This window comes from Rana temporaria, chromosome 4, assembly GCF_905171775.1.
Source record: "Rana temporaria chromosome 4, aRanTem1.1, whole genome shotgun sequence".
NCBI lineage: Eukaryota > Metazoa > Chordata > Amphibia > Anura > Ranidae > Rana > Rana temporaria.
The window spans coordinates 133962098-133978612 of record NC_053492.1 but is presented as its reverse complement, the minus strand read 5'-3'; the positions used below and the strand labels follow the sequence as shown (position 1 = coordinate 133978612).

Sequence of the window (16515 nt, the reverse complement as noted above, 5' to 3'; positions counted from 1 at the left end):
AAACAAAAACATTTTTTTTCCTAAGTTTAGGCCGATACATATTCTATATATTTTTGGTAAAAAAAAACAAAAAAAAAACGCAATAAGTGTTTATTGGTTTGCCCAAAAGTTATAGCGTCTACAAAATAGGGGATAGTTTTATGGCATTTTTATTAATCATTTTTTTTATTAGTAATGGCGGCGAGCAGCGATTTTTTTGTGACTGCTACATTATGGCGGACACATCGGACACTTTTGACACTATTTTGGGACCATTCACATTTCTACAGCGATCAGTGCTATAAAAATTCACTGATTACTGTATAAATGTGACTGCCAGGGAAGGAGTTAACCACTAGGGATCTAGGAAGAGGTTAAGTGTGTCCTAGGGAGTGATTCTAAACTGTGTGTGGGTGGGGCTTACTGTGACACAACACTGATCGCTGCTCCCGATGTGAGGGAGCAGACGATCAGTGTCCCGTCACTAGGCAGAACAGGGAGGTGCCTTGTTTACACAGGCATCCCCCCGTTCTGCTGCTCCGTGACACGATCGCAGGATACATCGAGTCCGTGGGTCCCGTACGTGCACCCACACATCGGCAAATTTAAAGGGACGTACCTGTACGCCCATTTGCCTGTCCGTGCCATTCTGCCGACGTAAAAGTGCTTGCACTGGTCGGCAAGTGGTTAATAAATGAAATCATTATTTAAAAACTGCATTTTGTATTTACTTGGGTTAGCTTTGTGTAATATTAAAATTAGTTTGATGATCTGCATCATTTACAGTGCCTTGCAAACATATTCACCCCCATTGGCATTTTTCGTGTTTTATTACCTCAAAACCTGGAATTAACATGGATTTGAGGATTTGCATCATTTAATTTACGGAACACGCCCACAACTTTGAAGATTTTTTTTTTATTGTGAAGCAAACAAATAGAATAAAATAACAGAAAAGGTAAAATGTACATAATTATTTACCCCCCTAAAGTCAATACTTTGTAGAGCCACCTTTTGCGGCGATCACAGCTCCAAGTCGCTTTGGATGTCTCCATGAGCTTGCAACATCTTACCACTGGGATTTTTGCCCATTCCACCTTGCAAAACTGCTCCAGCTCCTTCAAGTTGGATGGTTTGCACTTGTGAACAGCAATCTTTAAGTCTAACCACATATTTTCTATTGGATTGAGGTCTGGGCTTTGACTAGGCCATTCCAACACATTTACATGTTTCCCCTTAAACCACTCAAGTGTTGCTTTAGCAGTGTGTTTAGGGTTATTGTCCTGCTGGAAGGTGAACCTCCGTCCTAGCCTCAAATCACAGAGTGGTACAGGTTTTGCTCAAGAATATCCCTGTATTTAGCACCATCCATCTTTCCCTCAACTCTGATCAGTTTCCCAGTCCAGACTGCTGAAAAACTTCCCCACAGCATGATTCTGCCACCACCATGTTTCACTGGGGGAATGGTGTTCTTTGGGTGATGTGATGTGTTAGGTTTGCGCCAGACATAGTATTTTCTTTGTTGACCAAAAAATAACATTTTAGTCTCATCAGACCAGAGCACCTTCCTCCGTACATTTTGGGAGTCTCCCACATGCCTTTTCACAAACTCAAAATGTGCCATTTCGTTTTTTTTTGCTGAAAGTAATGGCTTTCTATTCTATTCTATTTCTATGGAGCGTATGGCTTATTGTTGTTCTATGTACAGATGCTCTGCTGTGGAACCCTCCTTGCCCGGTCCGTGAGTTTTGGTGTGCGGCCGTCTCTTGGCAGGTTTGCTGTTGTGCCATGTTCTTTCCATTTAGTTATGATCGATTTGATGGTGAAGGGATTATCAAAGATTTGGATATGTTTTTATAACCTAACCCTGACTTGTACTTAACATTGTCCCTTACTTGTTTGGAGAGTTCCTTGGTCTTCATGGCAGTGTTTGGTTAGTAGTGCCTCTTGCTTAGGTGTTGAATCCTCTGTGGACTTTCAAAAAGGTGTGTATATGTAATAACAGATCATGTGACACTTATGCCGCGTACAGACGGTCGTTTTATGTGATGAAAAAAAACGACGTTTTAAATCATGAAATAAAACAACGTTTTTGAAACTTCATTTTTCAAAAACGACGTTGCCTACACGGCATCGTTTTTTCAAAATGATCTAGCAAAGCGCGGTTACGTTCAGCACTCTTTTGCATTGAAACTAGCTTCATAACTTGCTTCTGAGCATGCGCAGGTTTAAAAACGTCGTTTTAAACGTTGTTTTGCCCACACACTATCATTTTAATTGACACAAAAAACGACGTTTTGAAAAATGACACAAAAAATTCGGGCATGTTCGAATTTTTTTTTGGTCGTTTTTCAGAAGACAAAAAACAACGGTTTCCCCACACACGGTCATTTTAAATGACGTTTTCAAAAACGTTGTTTTTTTTTCATCACAAAAAACGACCGTCTGTACGCGGCATTAGATTGCACACAGGTGGACATCATTTCACAAATTATGTGACTTCTGAAGGTAATTGGTTGCACCAGAGCTTTTTATGGGCTTCATAACAAACGGGGTGAATACATACGCACATGCCAATTATCATTTTTTTATTTCTGAAAAATAGTTTTATGTATAATTTTTTCTAATTTTACTTCAATTTAGACTATTGTGTTCTGATCCATCACAAATAATTCAGAATAAAAAAACATTGAACTAAAGGCTGTATTGTAAAAAGCCAAGGGGGGTGAATACTTTTGCAAGGCACTGTAAGTGTTAAAATATGTGAAAAAATCAGGAAGGAGGCAAATACTTTTTCACAGCACTTTACATCTTTAAAGGCTGGGTTCATACAAGTGCGAATTGGATGCGGGTTCACGGCATGCCATTCGCATAGCAGGAGATTGTGACCGGCTCTATATGGAGTCCGATCACACATCTCTGCAGCGGCTCCAATGTGAATTGCACAGGAGCCCTGTGCGTCTTTTGGTCCGTTTCAGGTTTGAATTTAGCACAAAATTCGGGCCGAAATCGGACTTGAAATGGTGAATGGAGACACACTGGCCCCCTGCTGTGAGCCGCTGCATTCTCAAGTGTGAAAAAGAAGAACTACAATGACATTCTCTATATTTCTTTTTTCACAGCTTTTCCTTAACCACTTCAGCCCCGGAAAATTTGACCCCCTTCCTGACCAGAGTACTTTTTACAATTTGGCACTGCGTTGCTTTAACTGACAATTACGCGGTCATTCGACGCTGTACCCAAAAAAAATTGCGTCCTTTTGTTTCTCACAAATAGAGATTTCTTTTGGTGGTATTTGATCACCTCTGTAGTTTTTATTTTTTGCGCTATAAACATCTATTGTTGATTGACGCGTGCAGGAGAGAGGGAGCGGTGCTTCTGCGCCCTCTATGGACGCACCACCACTGAATAGAAGTAAGAAACAGACTAAAGCATACTTATCATACTTGTATTTTAGCCTGACCCCACACCTGAGCATTGCTTTGCAGTAAAGTGTGTTAGCGTGGTGTACTATGTGTGTTGTGAATGCGATACCATTCCAATAGAATTACATCCCAATAAACACAGACAGTGGGATTATAAAGAGTGTATTCATTCCCGCCGTGCACATTCAGCTTTCAGCTGGGGATTCCACTGACAGGTGAGTATAAATAAACAGAAAGGATAGTGTAAAGGTCGAATATGGATTTTAAGGGGGTTCCCATCTCCTGGAATAGATGAAGCATTTTTTTATGAATCCAATAGATCTTATCTAAACTCAGGGATATACCCTAAATTATCTATTAATATATTACTTAATTATTTGTGCAATATTTGGTGACAATGTTTTGTAATGTTTAACAAATAGAATATGATCTCTCTGACCTTTTTCTTTTTCCAGCAGCTGCATTCTTCATTAAAGTGTATGTATAGCCCAAACCTTTTTTTGGTATAGGATAGAGTAAGAAATGATTAATGCCGCGTACACATGACCGTTTTTCATGATGAGAAAAATGCAATTTTTTTAATTGGTCGTGAAAAACGGTAGTGTGTATGCTCCAGAGCATTTTTCTCGGCGAGAAAAATGGGCTAAAAATTTTTTAGAACCTGCTCTATTTTTTCTCGTAGTTTTTCTCGTTGTGAAAAATGGTCATGTGTACACTTTAACGACTGGGGAAAAAAATGTACAAATCACGTCGAGAAAAACGTTTTTTTTTACATGACATAAAGAACGGTCGTGTGTACGCGGCATAAGACTTTGTTCACATGGAGTGCAATTGAAGATGCAGCTTGAGTTGCACAGAATTTTCATTTCAATGGTGCTCGTTCACATCAATGCAACTCAATTTTGGAAATGGTTCCTGTACTACATTGATTTGATTTTGGCCCCATAGAATATCCAAACCTCATCAAAGTTGCATTAAAGTTGTTTCCAAATTGCACTACATAAATGCACTGCAAGTCAGATCAAAATCGAATTGCAGCAGTGTTAACCAGTGTTAATTTTGTTGACTAAAACATTTTAGTCAACTAAATTAATACTACTTTAGTCGGCTAAAATACGATTCAAAACAATTGAGATGAATAAAATACGACTAAAACTGCATTTAATCAAAAGACTAAAGCCTCGTTCACATGCTCTGTTTACTCTGCAAGAACCAGCGAGAAAACTGCTGGCAGAGCTTTCTTGCCGAGTAATTTTTCAGCATTAAAAAAAACGTTGTTTTTCAGCATGTCCAAAAAACGACCTTTTCCCAACTTCATCATTAAAATGACATTGCCTACACACCATCGTTTTTAAAAAATTATCTAGCAAAGCGCGGTGACGTACAACGGCACTATAAAGGGGACGTTCCATTCGCCTTTGGGCTGCTTTAGCTGATTCCGTGTTAGTAAAAGACGATTTGCGCTTTTCTGTCTGTTACAGCGTGATGAATGTGCTTACTCCATTATGAACGATAGTTTTACCAGAAATAAAATACGACTAAAACTGCATTTAATCAAAAGACTAAAGCCTCATACACACGCTCTGTTTACTCGGCAAGAACCAGCAAGAAAACTGCTGGCGGAGCTTTCTTGCCGAGTAAACCATGCGTGTGTAAGGCCTCGTACACACGACCGAGTTTCTCTGCAAAAACCAGCAAGAAACTTGCTGGGAGATATTTTTTTGCTGAGGAAACCGGTCGCGTGTACATTTTCGTCGAGGAAACTGTCGAGAAACTCGACGAGCCAAAAAGAGAGCATGTTCTCTATTTCCTTGACGGGAATGGAGAAACTCGGCTTGTCGAGTTTCGATGGCTTCACAAGAAACTCGACGAGCAAAACGATGTGTTTCGCCCGTTGAGTTTCTCGGTCCTGTGTACGAGGCCTAAGAGGCTTTCAGGTTTGACAAGAAAACTGCCCAGAATCTAGATGAGAAAAATAGAGAACATGTTCTCTATTTTCTCATCGTGAGATTCTAGGCAGTTTTCCTGCCGAGAAACCAGAGAGTGTGTATACTTACCTGTCGTCGTGGAAACCCACGCATGCCCGAAATGACTTTGACGCATGCGCGGTAGCTTCCCAGGTATAGGTAGGGTGCAGCAAGATGGCGGCGACGGCATCGAATGTGACGAGCGCCTGCTCGTCGTACGCGATGACGTCACTGTGTTCTTGCCTTCCAAAAGAACCGCGGTTCTTTTGAAAGGAGTGTCTGTACACTCGGGCGGCAAGAGATTTTTGCCAAGAATCTCGTCAGGAAACAATTTCAGTTTTCCTGACGATTCTGGCCCGTGTGTACAGGGCTTAAGACTAAATTGAAATTTGACTTCAAAATGAACACTGGTATGTAGTGCATGTTCATACCTCAATACCATAAATTATAACTTCTTAGATTTTTTACTCCAGCAGTATATAATGAGTTTGGAAGTTGTAGAGAAATGTTAACTAATGCATTTACAATTTAATTACACACATTAGATTTAGGCGACTAAAATGATTTCTGTACACACGATAGGACTTTGCACCGTAGGACTTTTGTTGCCGAAAAGTTTGTCCGTTTGCAAAGTCCGATGAAAAACAAAAAAGTTTGTCCGATGGAGCGTACACACGGTAGGATTTATTTGAAAACGTGCTCATTTTGAAGTTTGTTGTCAAAAAGTCCTACCGTGTGTATGGGGCTTTAGACTAAATTGAAATTTGATGCCAAAATTAACACTGGTGTGAAAAGATGTTACCTCCTGTCTCACAGATCTCTGCAAATTAAGAGAAGTTCCTCTCTTAGATGGTTGTCACCAGAACAGTGCCAGGATGACCGCCGGGCACGAGTGATCGTGGGCACGAGAGGCATCCCTGTTCTGAGAGGAGAGGGGAGGCAGATCGTAAGTTCTTACAAGCTGGGAACCACGTTCTGTCATCTCCTATAGTGAGTCCCCTCCCCCTACAGTTAGAACACACATTAGGTAACACCGTTAAACTATTGACCGACCCCCTAGTGTAAACCCCTTCCATGTCAGTGACATTTACACAGTAATCAGTGCAGATTTAGAGCACTAATCGCTGTAAATGCCAATGGTCCCAAAAATGTGTCAAAAGTGTCAGATATGTCCGCCATAAAATTGCAGATCGCTGCCATTACTAGTAATAAATAAATAAAAATGCCATTATTATTATTATTATTATTATTATACAGGATGTATATAGCGCCAACAGTTTGCGCAGCATAAATCTATTCCCTATTTTGTAGACGCTATAACTTTTGTGCAAACCAATCAATATACACTTTGTGCGATTTTTATTTCCAAAAATATGTAGAATACATATCGGCCTAAACTGAAGAAAAAATTTGCTTTAAAAAAAAAAAAAATTGGGTCTATTTATTACAGCAATAAGTACAAGATATTGAGTTTTTTCAAAACTGTTGCTCTTTTTTTGTTTATAGCACAAAAAATAAAAACTGCAGAGGTGATCCAATACCACCAAAAGAAAGCTCTATTTGTGGTAAATATGGTCATTGAGCTGCCAATTCTTCTGGGGCTAAAGTGGTTAATCAGCACAAAGGATGGTACTTAGATTGACTGATAAATGTCCGTTGTGCTGTTGGCTGCTGGACCTGTCATAAACGCTTGCCAAAAGTGCCGACTATGCCCGTCCTTTTCCTGCTCCACTCATAAAAGCCGTAGGAGCAGAGCAGCCACCAGCACAAGTGACACTCCTCATTCAATGCAAGTACTGTTTCTAGTGCTTTAAAGAAAAAAGAAAACACCACACAACTTAAAGATCGAATATAAAACATGTGATAACAAGAAAAGTTCTTATTGTCTATAGTAATAAGCAATTAGAATCTTTGTTTCATTTTCAAAAACTGATTGCAGGAGTTCTGTTTTACAGTCCAAGGACAACTTAAAGGGACCCATTTTTTTCTTAAATAACAAACATGTCATACCTACCTCTACTGTGCAGCTCGTTTTGCACACAGTGGCCGCGATCCTGGTCTTCTGGGGTCCCTCGGTGGCTGTCTCAGCTCCTCCCCACATCAGCTAACACCCTTCATGGGAAGCTCTCTCCCAAGGGGGTTAGCTTGTGGGCACGCTCCTGTGATACAGCCGGCGGCTATAGCCATCGACTGTATCACTCGGCTCCGCCCCCCGGCGTGCCGCGTCATTGATTTGATTGACAGCAGCGGGAGCCGATGGCTGCACTGCTATCAATCAACCAATGAATGAGCAGAGAAGCCAGCGCGTTCACGGCGCTGGACTTTCGAGGGGTCAGGTAAGTAAACGGGGGGCTGGGGGGGGGGGGGGGGGCGCTAATCCTTGGATGTTTTTTCACCTTAATGCATAGAATGCATTGAGGTGAAAAAACATGTACCTTTACAACCCCTTTAAGACTGGAACCATATGGGTGTTTAAAGTGTATCTTTTTTTTTTTAAAGTTGGATGGAGTAGAGGAGTCACCTGATAGAGTGACCCTCTGTCATGTTTTTTTTTTCAGTCTGTGTCCCATTTGGATTATTTACCCCTCTATTTGTCATGGTGGCAATTGTCACTGAGAAAGAAAGTGAGAGAAAATCCAGAATTTTAGAGTTGTCCCCAGAACAAGAGGTAAGGGGAACTCTTTTAATGAAGAACCCCTTTCCATGAACAGTTGTCCCCTCAATTTGGTAAATTTCCTCTAACTTCCTTTTGCATCTCTGGGCAGGAAACAGACATTTCCTCACTGGGAAGTTTTGGCTATACATACACTTTAATATGTAATCTAAAATATTATATTATATTATCTTTTTGTATTTAAAAAAAATAAAATCAAAGTTTGTGTGTCAGATTTAAAACTGTTACAGTGCTGGTGTGTTGTACGTGATCCACGGGATCTCCAGATGTATTAATCATTTGTAATGGTGGCTTCCTAGGTGGCACTGCTGTGTCATATTTTGGATGAACGCAAAAGAGGATTTCTGGCGGTCAATAAAAGTACAAAGGTTCCAAAGTCTCTTTTATGACCATGTAATTTCCATGGTGTAGCCCTGTCAGTTAAGTTAAGTAAACATTTTTATCTAGAGTACACATACACACACTGGTACCAGTATCACAGGGGACCCTGCTGTGGTCATGAAGTCATCCGCCGCCTATAAATCTTTACAGCTCTGAGAGCAGAAGTTATACCAACAATATATCTTAGGTTCATATACTAAACAGTCAGGAAATCTAAGGATTTGCAAGCATCAGGGATTTCTTTATATGAATTCCTACATAACATGTTGGAAATTCTCTGTGACCCATAAGCACTCAAGTGCCATTCTCTTGACATATGAATTACAATTGTTCACCTTGTATTTATAGCAGCATTACAATTCAAAACGTTTTCTTTAAAAACAGGAAAACGAGATGAGATTAAAAATGAGGTTAAACATTTACTTTGGGCCAGCTTGGCTTAAACAGATTATCCAGATGCCACCTCCATGTGGTCAATACTGAAGCTAGAATTCACAGGTTTAGTTTATGATACATACAATAAACGGGGTCCTCCTCCAGCAGGTGCTCATGCGATGCACTAAACAGAGCATTGCTCGCTTCCACACTCAAGCGTCTCTGGGAAAGCCTTATATTTATTTTAAATAAATACAGGGCATTTTCTGATTGGCTGAGGTGGAGAGGAGGGGCAGATGACATGATTGCCAGGACCTGTTCAAAACTAACAACATTCCTGGAGTTTTTCTTGAAAACCTAACCTGTACATAAAAAAACAGGTGGGTAAAAAATACAGTAACTGTGTAACACTACCCCCGAATGAGCTGCTGGTTTAGATTTGGGCCTGCCATTACCTTACTGTTCACCATGCTTGTCCTAGGGGTCCTTCTTGAAGAGTTATAAATGTATTTTTATAAATGTTTTTTTTTAACCAGGTTCCGTCAGAGGGATAGAGAGTTAGGGAAGATTCAGGTACCTTGCTTTGCGGATAGCGGGTATGATCTTGGATCCAGAGGACAACTGTTCCCACACTGGATCCAGCGACTACCGCATAGGCCTCTCTCACTGACCTAGCAGCCTGTGCGAAGCTCATTTGAAAAAGTCTCTGCCACAGACTTGATGAATGCCGTTGAGTCGCTACATGGTCCTCTGCCACAGGACCATGCAACCGCACATACAACTTGCAAAGTTACAAAATTACACAACTCGCGGTGCCAGGATCTTTCAGCCAAACCGGCTGCACTGTGAGGAAAATTGGCCAGGATGCGTCCTCTAATTGAATCCTCAATTGATCAGCTTCTTCCTGCAGTGAAGACAGCACAGGACCATCCCTGGACCAGTAGGGCCCAGAAACTTCTGGGCCTACTCACAGTAACGGAGCTGCGGGCTAGCAGGCCCAGAGACTAAAAGGCTGCCAACGCATCCCTGAGGCCAGGAGGGCCCTCAGGTCGGGATCGGAAGACCCCGCCAGAACGGTGTCTGCCCCTTAAGTACCCCTCCCCAGAATGCACAGCGGCGGGGACTACGCCACTCTCTTTAGCGCCACCCTTTGGGCACCATCTGCTAATGTTGTGTTTGGTGAGCATTGCTTCCAAGCATGCGTGTCTGTACCTTTGTCCGATTGACTTGTGTACACAAGATCAGAAAATCCGACAACAGACCGTTGTCCAAGGAAAATTTTAAAGCCTGCCATCCAATATTTGTCCGTGGAAAATCAGACAACAATTGTCCAATGGAGCGTACAAGCGGTCAGATTTTCCGCCAACAGGCTGTCAACACACAATTCCCGTCAGAAAATTTGATCGTGTGTACGAGGCTTTAGAAAAATTGGCAGGGCCATACAAATCATTCCTTCATGTCCTTGGGGCAAACCATGCATCCAGATCATTGATTTGGATTTTGTTAAGCAGATACAGGCTAATACACACCCATTCATTTAAAACTGCAAATCGTTGTTTTAGCTGATGAAGCCCCACTAGTCCAAGTCCATTTTTTATGTAAAACAGAATTGCCATTTAAGTCACTTATCTTTTGCTTTCAGACTGCTTCTTTTTGTATGTATTAATATCTCTGCTATATACAAAGCTTACCTTTGCAAATTTAGACGGTTAGTTTGTCTTGCAGCATATACTTTACTAATGAGGTCTTCAGTTGGATTCGGAAAAACTGCAGGGTCAGCACAGTACCACTGACCGTCGGAGACACTTAATTTAAAGGCTTCACAGGTTATATGGAGGTAGTCAGCACTGTTATGAGCCATCTCTGCAATTAGGTAAAATGCATTGTTAATAAAGACACAACTTAAAATTAGACATAATTTCACAAAAACAAAGAAAAAATTATGCAAACATTTCAAATCATAACAGCAGATACATGAATTTTGTTAATTTAGTTTATAAACAACTCTTTTACCTTTGATGGGGAAGTTTTCTAATATATTCAAAGCCATTATAACAATGATTCCTTGGCTGTTGGGTGGGAGTTCCCAAACTTTTATTCCCTATGGAAACAAAATAAAGGTTTTTTTTTTTCCCCAAATCAGAGCAACAGTGCATCTGACAGTTACACAAAATATTAATACATCGGGCTAAGAGCACATCTTTAGCTATGCTATCCTAAGTGGAATAAATTGAAGCTTAACCTTTTTATCTTTTTCATATGGCTTAGCCCAAATAATCATTATTGCCTGGAATATTGAAATAAAAAAAAAATAATAAAAAAAAAGCTACATTTATAGCTTTAATAAAAAATAAAATAAAACATAGAAAATATATTGCATTCTTGGGTAGTTCCAGTGGCTTTGCCACCTTGTCCATATTCCAGCTAGGCTGAGTGAAACTAGATAGGCTTAGGAACTAGCCATCCTTTGCTGAAAGCCCGCTGATGCAAAGTGCAACAGTAGTGTTTTTTGCTGGGAAAATAATGGTGTTGTAGTAGATAAAAAGGAGATGGGTTCCATGAAGCTGAATCATTATTGGCTCTTGTGGCTCAGCTGACCAACGGTAATGGCTATGCACAGGTTGTTTCCATTTTTTGTGGCAACCTGCAAAGTTTTTAGCAAAAAGTTTAGTCAGTGGTATACTGGGCAGCAGGACAGCTGGAACACTGAATTCTCTGGCAGTAGCATAAACAGCAGCATATGATTCTTTAGCTTCTCCTTTTTATCAGCAGCTCAGTCTCCCTCTCCCCCTCATCTCTCCTCTATCTCTCCATGGGATTCCTGAACGAAGTCTCTAGGAGGGCAAGCCAAAGTCTCTGCTGTTGGAATTACTAGTTTAAAGAGGTTTTTCTTTTTTTGTTTGGTTTTGTTGCAATGCTTCCAACTGCTTTGTTTTAATACCTCCTGTTTTTACGAAGAGAAAAAATTAATTTGTAAAAAAAAAAAAAGATAAGATAGGGACAGCTATGCTTTTGAATGCCTTCTTGGCCAGCTCCTTGTGGATTTTATGAAATGAACTATTTTACCAAACATAGGTTTGAATATTAATATATGCAATTTGTCTTCATTTACTACTGCAGACTCATGAAGTAGAAGTCCAATCAAACACTAACTACGCTTAAATCTACTCCCAACCTCATTCTAAGCCCTATACTAACTATTCTGTAAAGGAAAGATGCCTATACTTTCCTATTCCGAGAGTGCTCCAGTTCGATCACATAAACACTCCCAGTGCCGACTTCAGTGTAAAGGAGGGGCATCCGACAACGGATGCTTCATAGTAAGCCAAAGGGTGATGTCAAAGCATAGGCATTGCAGTCATTGTTGGCGGGATCTCTTCTGAGCGCCTTCAGAATAGAAAAGTGTAGGCATCTTTCCTTTAAAGGGTAGTTACTATAGGGCTTAGAATGGGGGTGGGAGTAGGTTTATGCCAAGGTAGAATTTGACTGAATGTTTACTTTAAAGTGTACCTGAAATCAAAAAGTTAAAATGATATATGTAATAAGGAACATCTAGAAATGTTAAAGTATATCTAAAACCAAAATTTTATTTTTCATCTTGAATAGTAAAGAATGGTTAAAACTGCAATTTTTCCCCATCTGTGCCGTTAGGGAGATTTGCCTTTACAGGGAGTGCAGAATTATTAGGCAAGTTGTATTTTTGAGGATTAATTTTATTATTGAACAACAACCATGTTCTCAATGAACCCAAAAAACTCATTAATATCAAAGCTGAATATTTTTGGAAGTAGTTTTTAGTTTGTTTTTAGTTTTAGCTATTTTAGGGGGATATCTGTGTGTGCAGGTGACTATTACTGTGCATAATTATTAGGCAACTTAACAAAAAACAAATATATACCCATTTCAATTATTTATTTTTACTAGTGGAACCAATATAACATCTCAACATTCACAAATATACATTTCTGACATTCAAAAACAAAACAAAAACAAATCAGTGACCAATATAGCCACCTTTCTTTGCAAGGACACTCAAAAGCCTGACATCCATGGATTCTGTCAGTGTTTTGATCTGTTCACCATCAACATTGCGTGCAGCAGCAACCACAGCCTCCCAGACACTGTTCAGAGAGGTGTACTGTTTTTCCTCCTTGTAAATCTCACATTTGATGATGGACCACAGGTTCTCAATGGGGTTCAGATCAGGTGAACAAGGAGGCCATGTCATTCGTTTTTCTTCTTTTATACCCTTTCTTGCCAGCCACGCTGTGGAGTACTTGGACGCGTGTGATGGAGCATTGTCCTGCATGAAAATCATGTTTTTCTTGAAGGATGCAGACTTCTTCCTGTGCCACTGCTTGAAGAAGGTGTCTTCCAGAAACTGGCAGTAGGACTGGGAGTTGAGCTTGACTCCATCCTCAACCCGAAAAGGCCCCACAAGCTCATCTTTGATGATACCAGCCCAAACCAGTACTCCACCTCCACCTTGCTGGTGTCTGAGTCGGACTGGAGCTCTCTGCCCTTTACCAATCCAGCCACGGGCCCATCCATCTGGCCCATCAAGACTCACTCTCATTTCATCAGTCCATAAAACCTTAGAAAAATCATTCTTGAGATATTTCTTGGCCCAGTCTTGACGTTTCAGCTTGTGTGTCTTGTTCAGTGGTCGTCGTCTTTCAGCCTTTCTTACCTTGGCCATGTCTCTGAGTATTGCACACCTTGTGCTTTTGGGCACTCCAGTGATGTTGCAGCTCTGAAATATGGCCAAACTGGTGGCAAGTGGCATCTTGGCAGCTGCATGCTTGACTTTTCTCAGTTCATGGGCAGTTATTTTGCGCCTTGGTTTTTCCACACACTTCTTGCGACCTTGTTGACTATTTTGAATGAAACGCTTGATTGTTCAATGATCACGCTTCAGAAGCTTTGCAATTTTAAGAGTGCTGCATCCCTCTGCAAGATATCTCACTATTTTTGACATTTCTGAGCCTGTCAAGTCCTTCTTTTGACCCATTTTGCCAAAGGAAAGGAAGTTGACTAATAATTATGCACACCTGATATAGGGTGTTGATGTCATTAGACCACACCCCTTCTCATTACAGAGATGCACATCACCTAATATGCTTAATTGGTAGTAGGCTTTCAAGCCTATACAGCTTGGAGTAAGACAACATGCATAAAGAGGATGATGTGGTCCAAATACTAATTTGCCTAATAATTCTGCACTCCCTGTACGTCCTGTCCTGTAGGCACAACAGGAAATACGAGAACATCCCTCCAAAGTGAGGAAAATCCTATCTTAGGCAGTTGTCACTGGGATAAGTGTCCTCATTTGAAGGTTTCTCCTTTGTATATATTCTGATGACAATGTCTCAATGTGATAAAATTCATAATTTTCTCTCATTTGCCTAAGTAGTACCCTAAAAAAAATGTACCTTAAATAAAATCTGTAAATGCCCAGTGTTTGATCAAAGGCACTGCCACTTCTAGTCTTAGGAGATTTGGATTGAAATTTGGTAATATCCCTACTGTGCTGCTTGTTGAAGAGGAATCCACACTCAGGCCTGATTCACTTCACACCTATGCAGGTTGCAGTTTGCATATTGCAGGTGCATTTTGCGTTTTTCAATACACGTTTTTGATCCATTAAAGTCTATAGAACCAAAAAAAAAAGAAAAAAGTCCCTAGCCCTTTCCATATAATGCACGGATGTGAACTACAGCCACAGGAAACCATGTTTCTCTTTATCTCCCCAGTGGGCAGCATTCATATATAGGTGATGGTGGATATGACCTCAGGGGGGCATGACATAATTATGAATGACGCCTCTATTTACATATTAATGCCGTCAGTCCGCGGCAATTTACACAGATGTTGGTACACATCACTGTACTAAAACTTCAAGGGACAAGGGAATTTAAACCAGGATAGTTGGCAAGTATGAGGTAGTTGCTTTGGGCCCCACAACAATGTCAGGGACCAGGGCAGCTGCCCCTTTTGCCCCACCTTAAAGATGGCTCTGGTCCCAACAGCAACATTTTGCTCATTACTGGACATTCCTTGAGTATCATTACATCATACAACAGAGGGAACTATCGTCAATACTATTCTCTTTAATTCTATGACTGTCTACCTTGGTCACATTTGGACTCTGGTCAGAAGCATCAAACAATAGTATTAAGTCAATCGCTGGTGCAGTATTGGTAGCCTCTGAGTATAAGGCCATTAGATGAATTTATAGGATTTAAAAAAATTTACACACCAAAAAAGAGACAGTACCCAGCCTTCCTGCTGGCAATAGACATCATGCCCACTGCCCACTGTCTCTGCTTTTGTTCACCTTAGCAAACAGGCCACTGCCTCTCTCTATTAGGCAATAATTCAATTTACAGGGATTTGACCTAGTAGGTTATAAACATAAGCTTTGTCCGTTTGTAGATTTTGCTTCTGGAGAATCCCCAACACTTTTCTGCCTTGCAGGTTAATAATAATTGCCATTCCATGAGCATAAACATATCATAGGCTGTTCTCTGCCAGCTCCAAACCTCCTTCTCATGCGACTTGGAATCAACCTATTTACCACACTCAGAGGTATATATCACTTCCTTCTGTGAAACCCTTATTCAGCTAACCATCTGTCCTCTTGAAACAAACTAGATTACTCACCTAATTGTGGAACACAATTCTTCTACATAGGATACATTGCCACAGTTAAAAAGGCACCGCTTCCTAAGGTATAGTACTTTTTCCATGTGCCTTCCCCCACGCCATCATCCAAACTAGTAAATACTCAAATTTGACCACATTCAAACACATATGGCCAGATAACCCCTTGTGTAGTGTATTAATCTCTACATTCTACAACTTACTCCTGGAAAGTCAAGCCAATGATTATTTCATATGGTAATGACTGAAGGAATTACAGTGCATCCGGAAAGAATTCACAGCGCTTCACTTTTTCTACATTTTGTTATGTTACAGCCGTATCCCAAAATGGATTAAATTCATTATTTTCCTCAAAGTTCAACAAACAATACCCCAACAACGTGAAAAAAGTTTGTTTGAAATCTTTGCAAATTTATAAAAAAGCAATGATCCTACAAGCTTGAAACACCCATTTTTAGGCAGTTTCTCCCATTCTTCTTTGCAGGACCTCTCAAGCTCCATGAGGTTGGATAGGGAGTGTTGGCGCACAGCCTTTTTCAGATCTCTCCAGAGATGTTCAATCGGGTTCAAGTATGGGATGTGGTTGGGCCACTCAAAGACATCCATAGAGTTATCCCATAGCCACTCGTTTGTTATCTTGGGTGTGTGCTTAGGGTCATTGTCCTGTTGGAAGATGAACCTTTGCCACAGTCTGAGGTCCAGAGCACTCTGGAGCAGGTTTTCATCAAGGATGTCTCTATACATTGCTGCATTCATCTTTCTCTTGATCCTGACTAGTCTCCCATTTCCTGCTGCTGAAAAACATCCCCACAGCATGATGCTGCCACCACCATGCTTCACTGTAGGAATGGTATTGGCCAGATGAGCGGTGCCTGGTTTCCTTCAGACATGATGCTTGCCATTCAGGCCAAAGAGTTCCATTTTTGTTTCATTAGGCCAGAGATTTTTTTCTCAATGGTCTGAGAGTCTTTCAGGTGCCTTTTGGCAAACTCCAGGTGGACTGCCATGTGCCTTATACTGAGGAGTGGCTTCCAACTGGCCACTCTACCAT

At 40.7% G+C, this 16515-nt stretch overlaps 1 protein-coding gene across 8 annotated transcripts in view; it reads right to left on the bottom strand.

The window, feature by feature from the left end:
• The window catches only part of LOC120936599 (glutathione hydrolase-like YwrD proenzyme), a 138440-nt gene that overhangs the window by 39589 nt on the left and 82336 nt on the right, over window positions 1-16515 (bottom strand). For all 8 annotated transcript variants that reach the window (XM_040349070.1, XM_040349075.1, XM_040349072.1 and 5 more), the window contains 2 exons: window positions 10815-10902; window positions 10493-10664 (listed from right to left, as the gene is read on the bottom strand). In XM_040349070.1, coding sequence (XP_040205004.1) covers window positions 10493-10664; window positions 10815-10902 — 260 coding nt within the window. The remainder of the gene's footprint in view (window positions 1-10492; window positions 10665-10814; window positions 10903-16515) is intronic.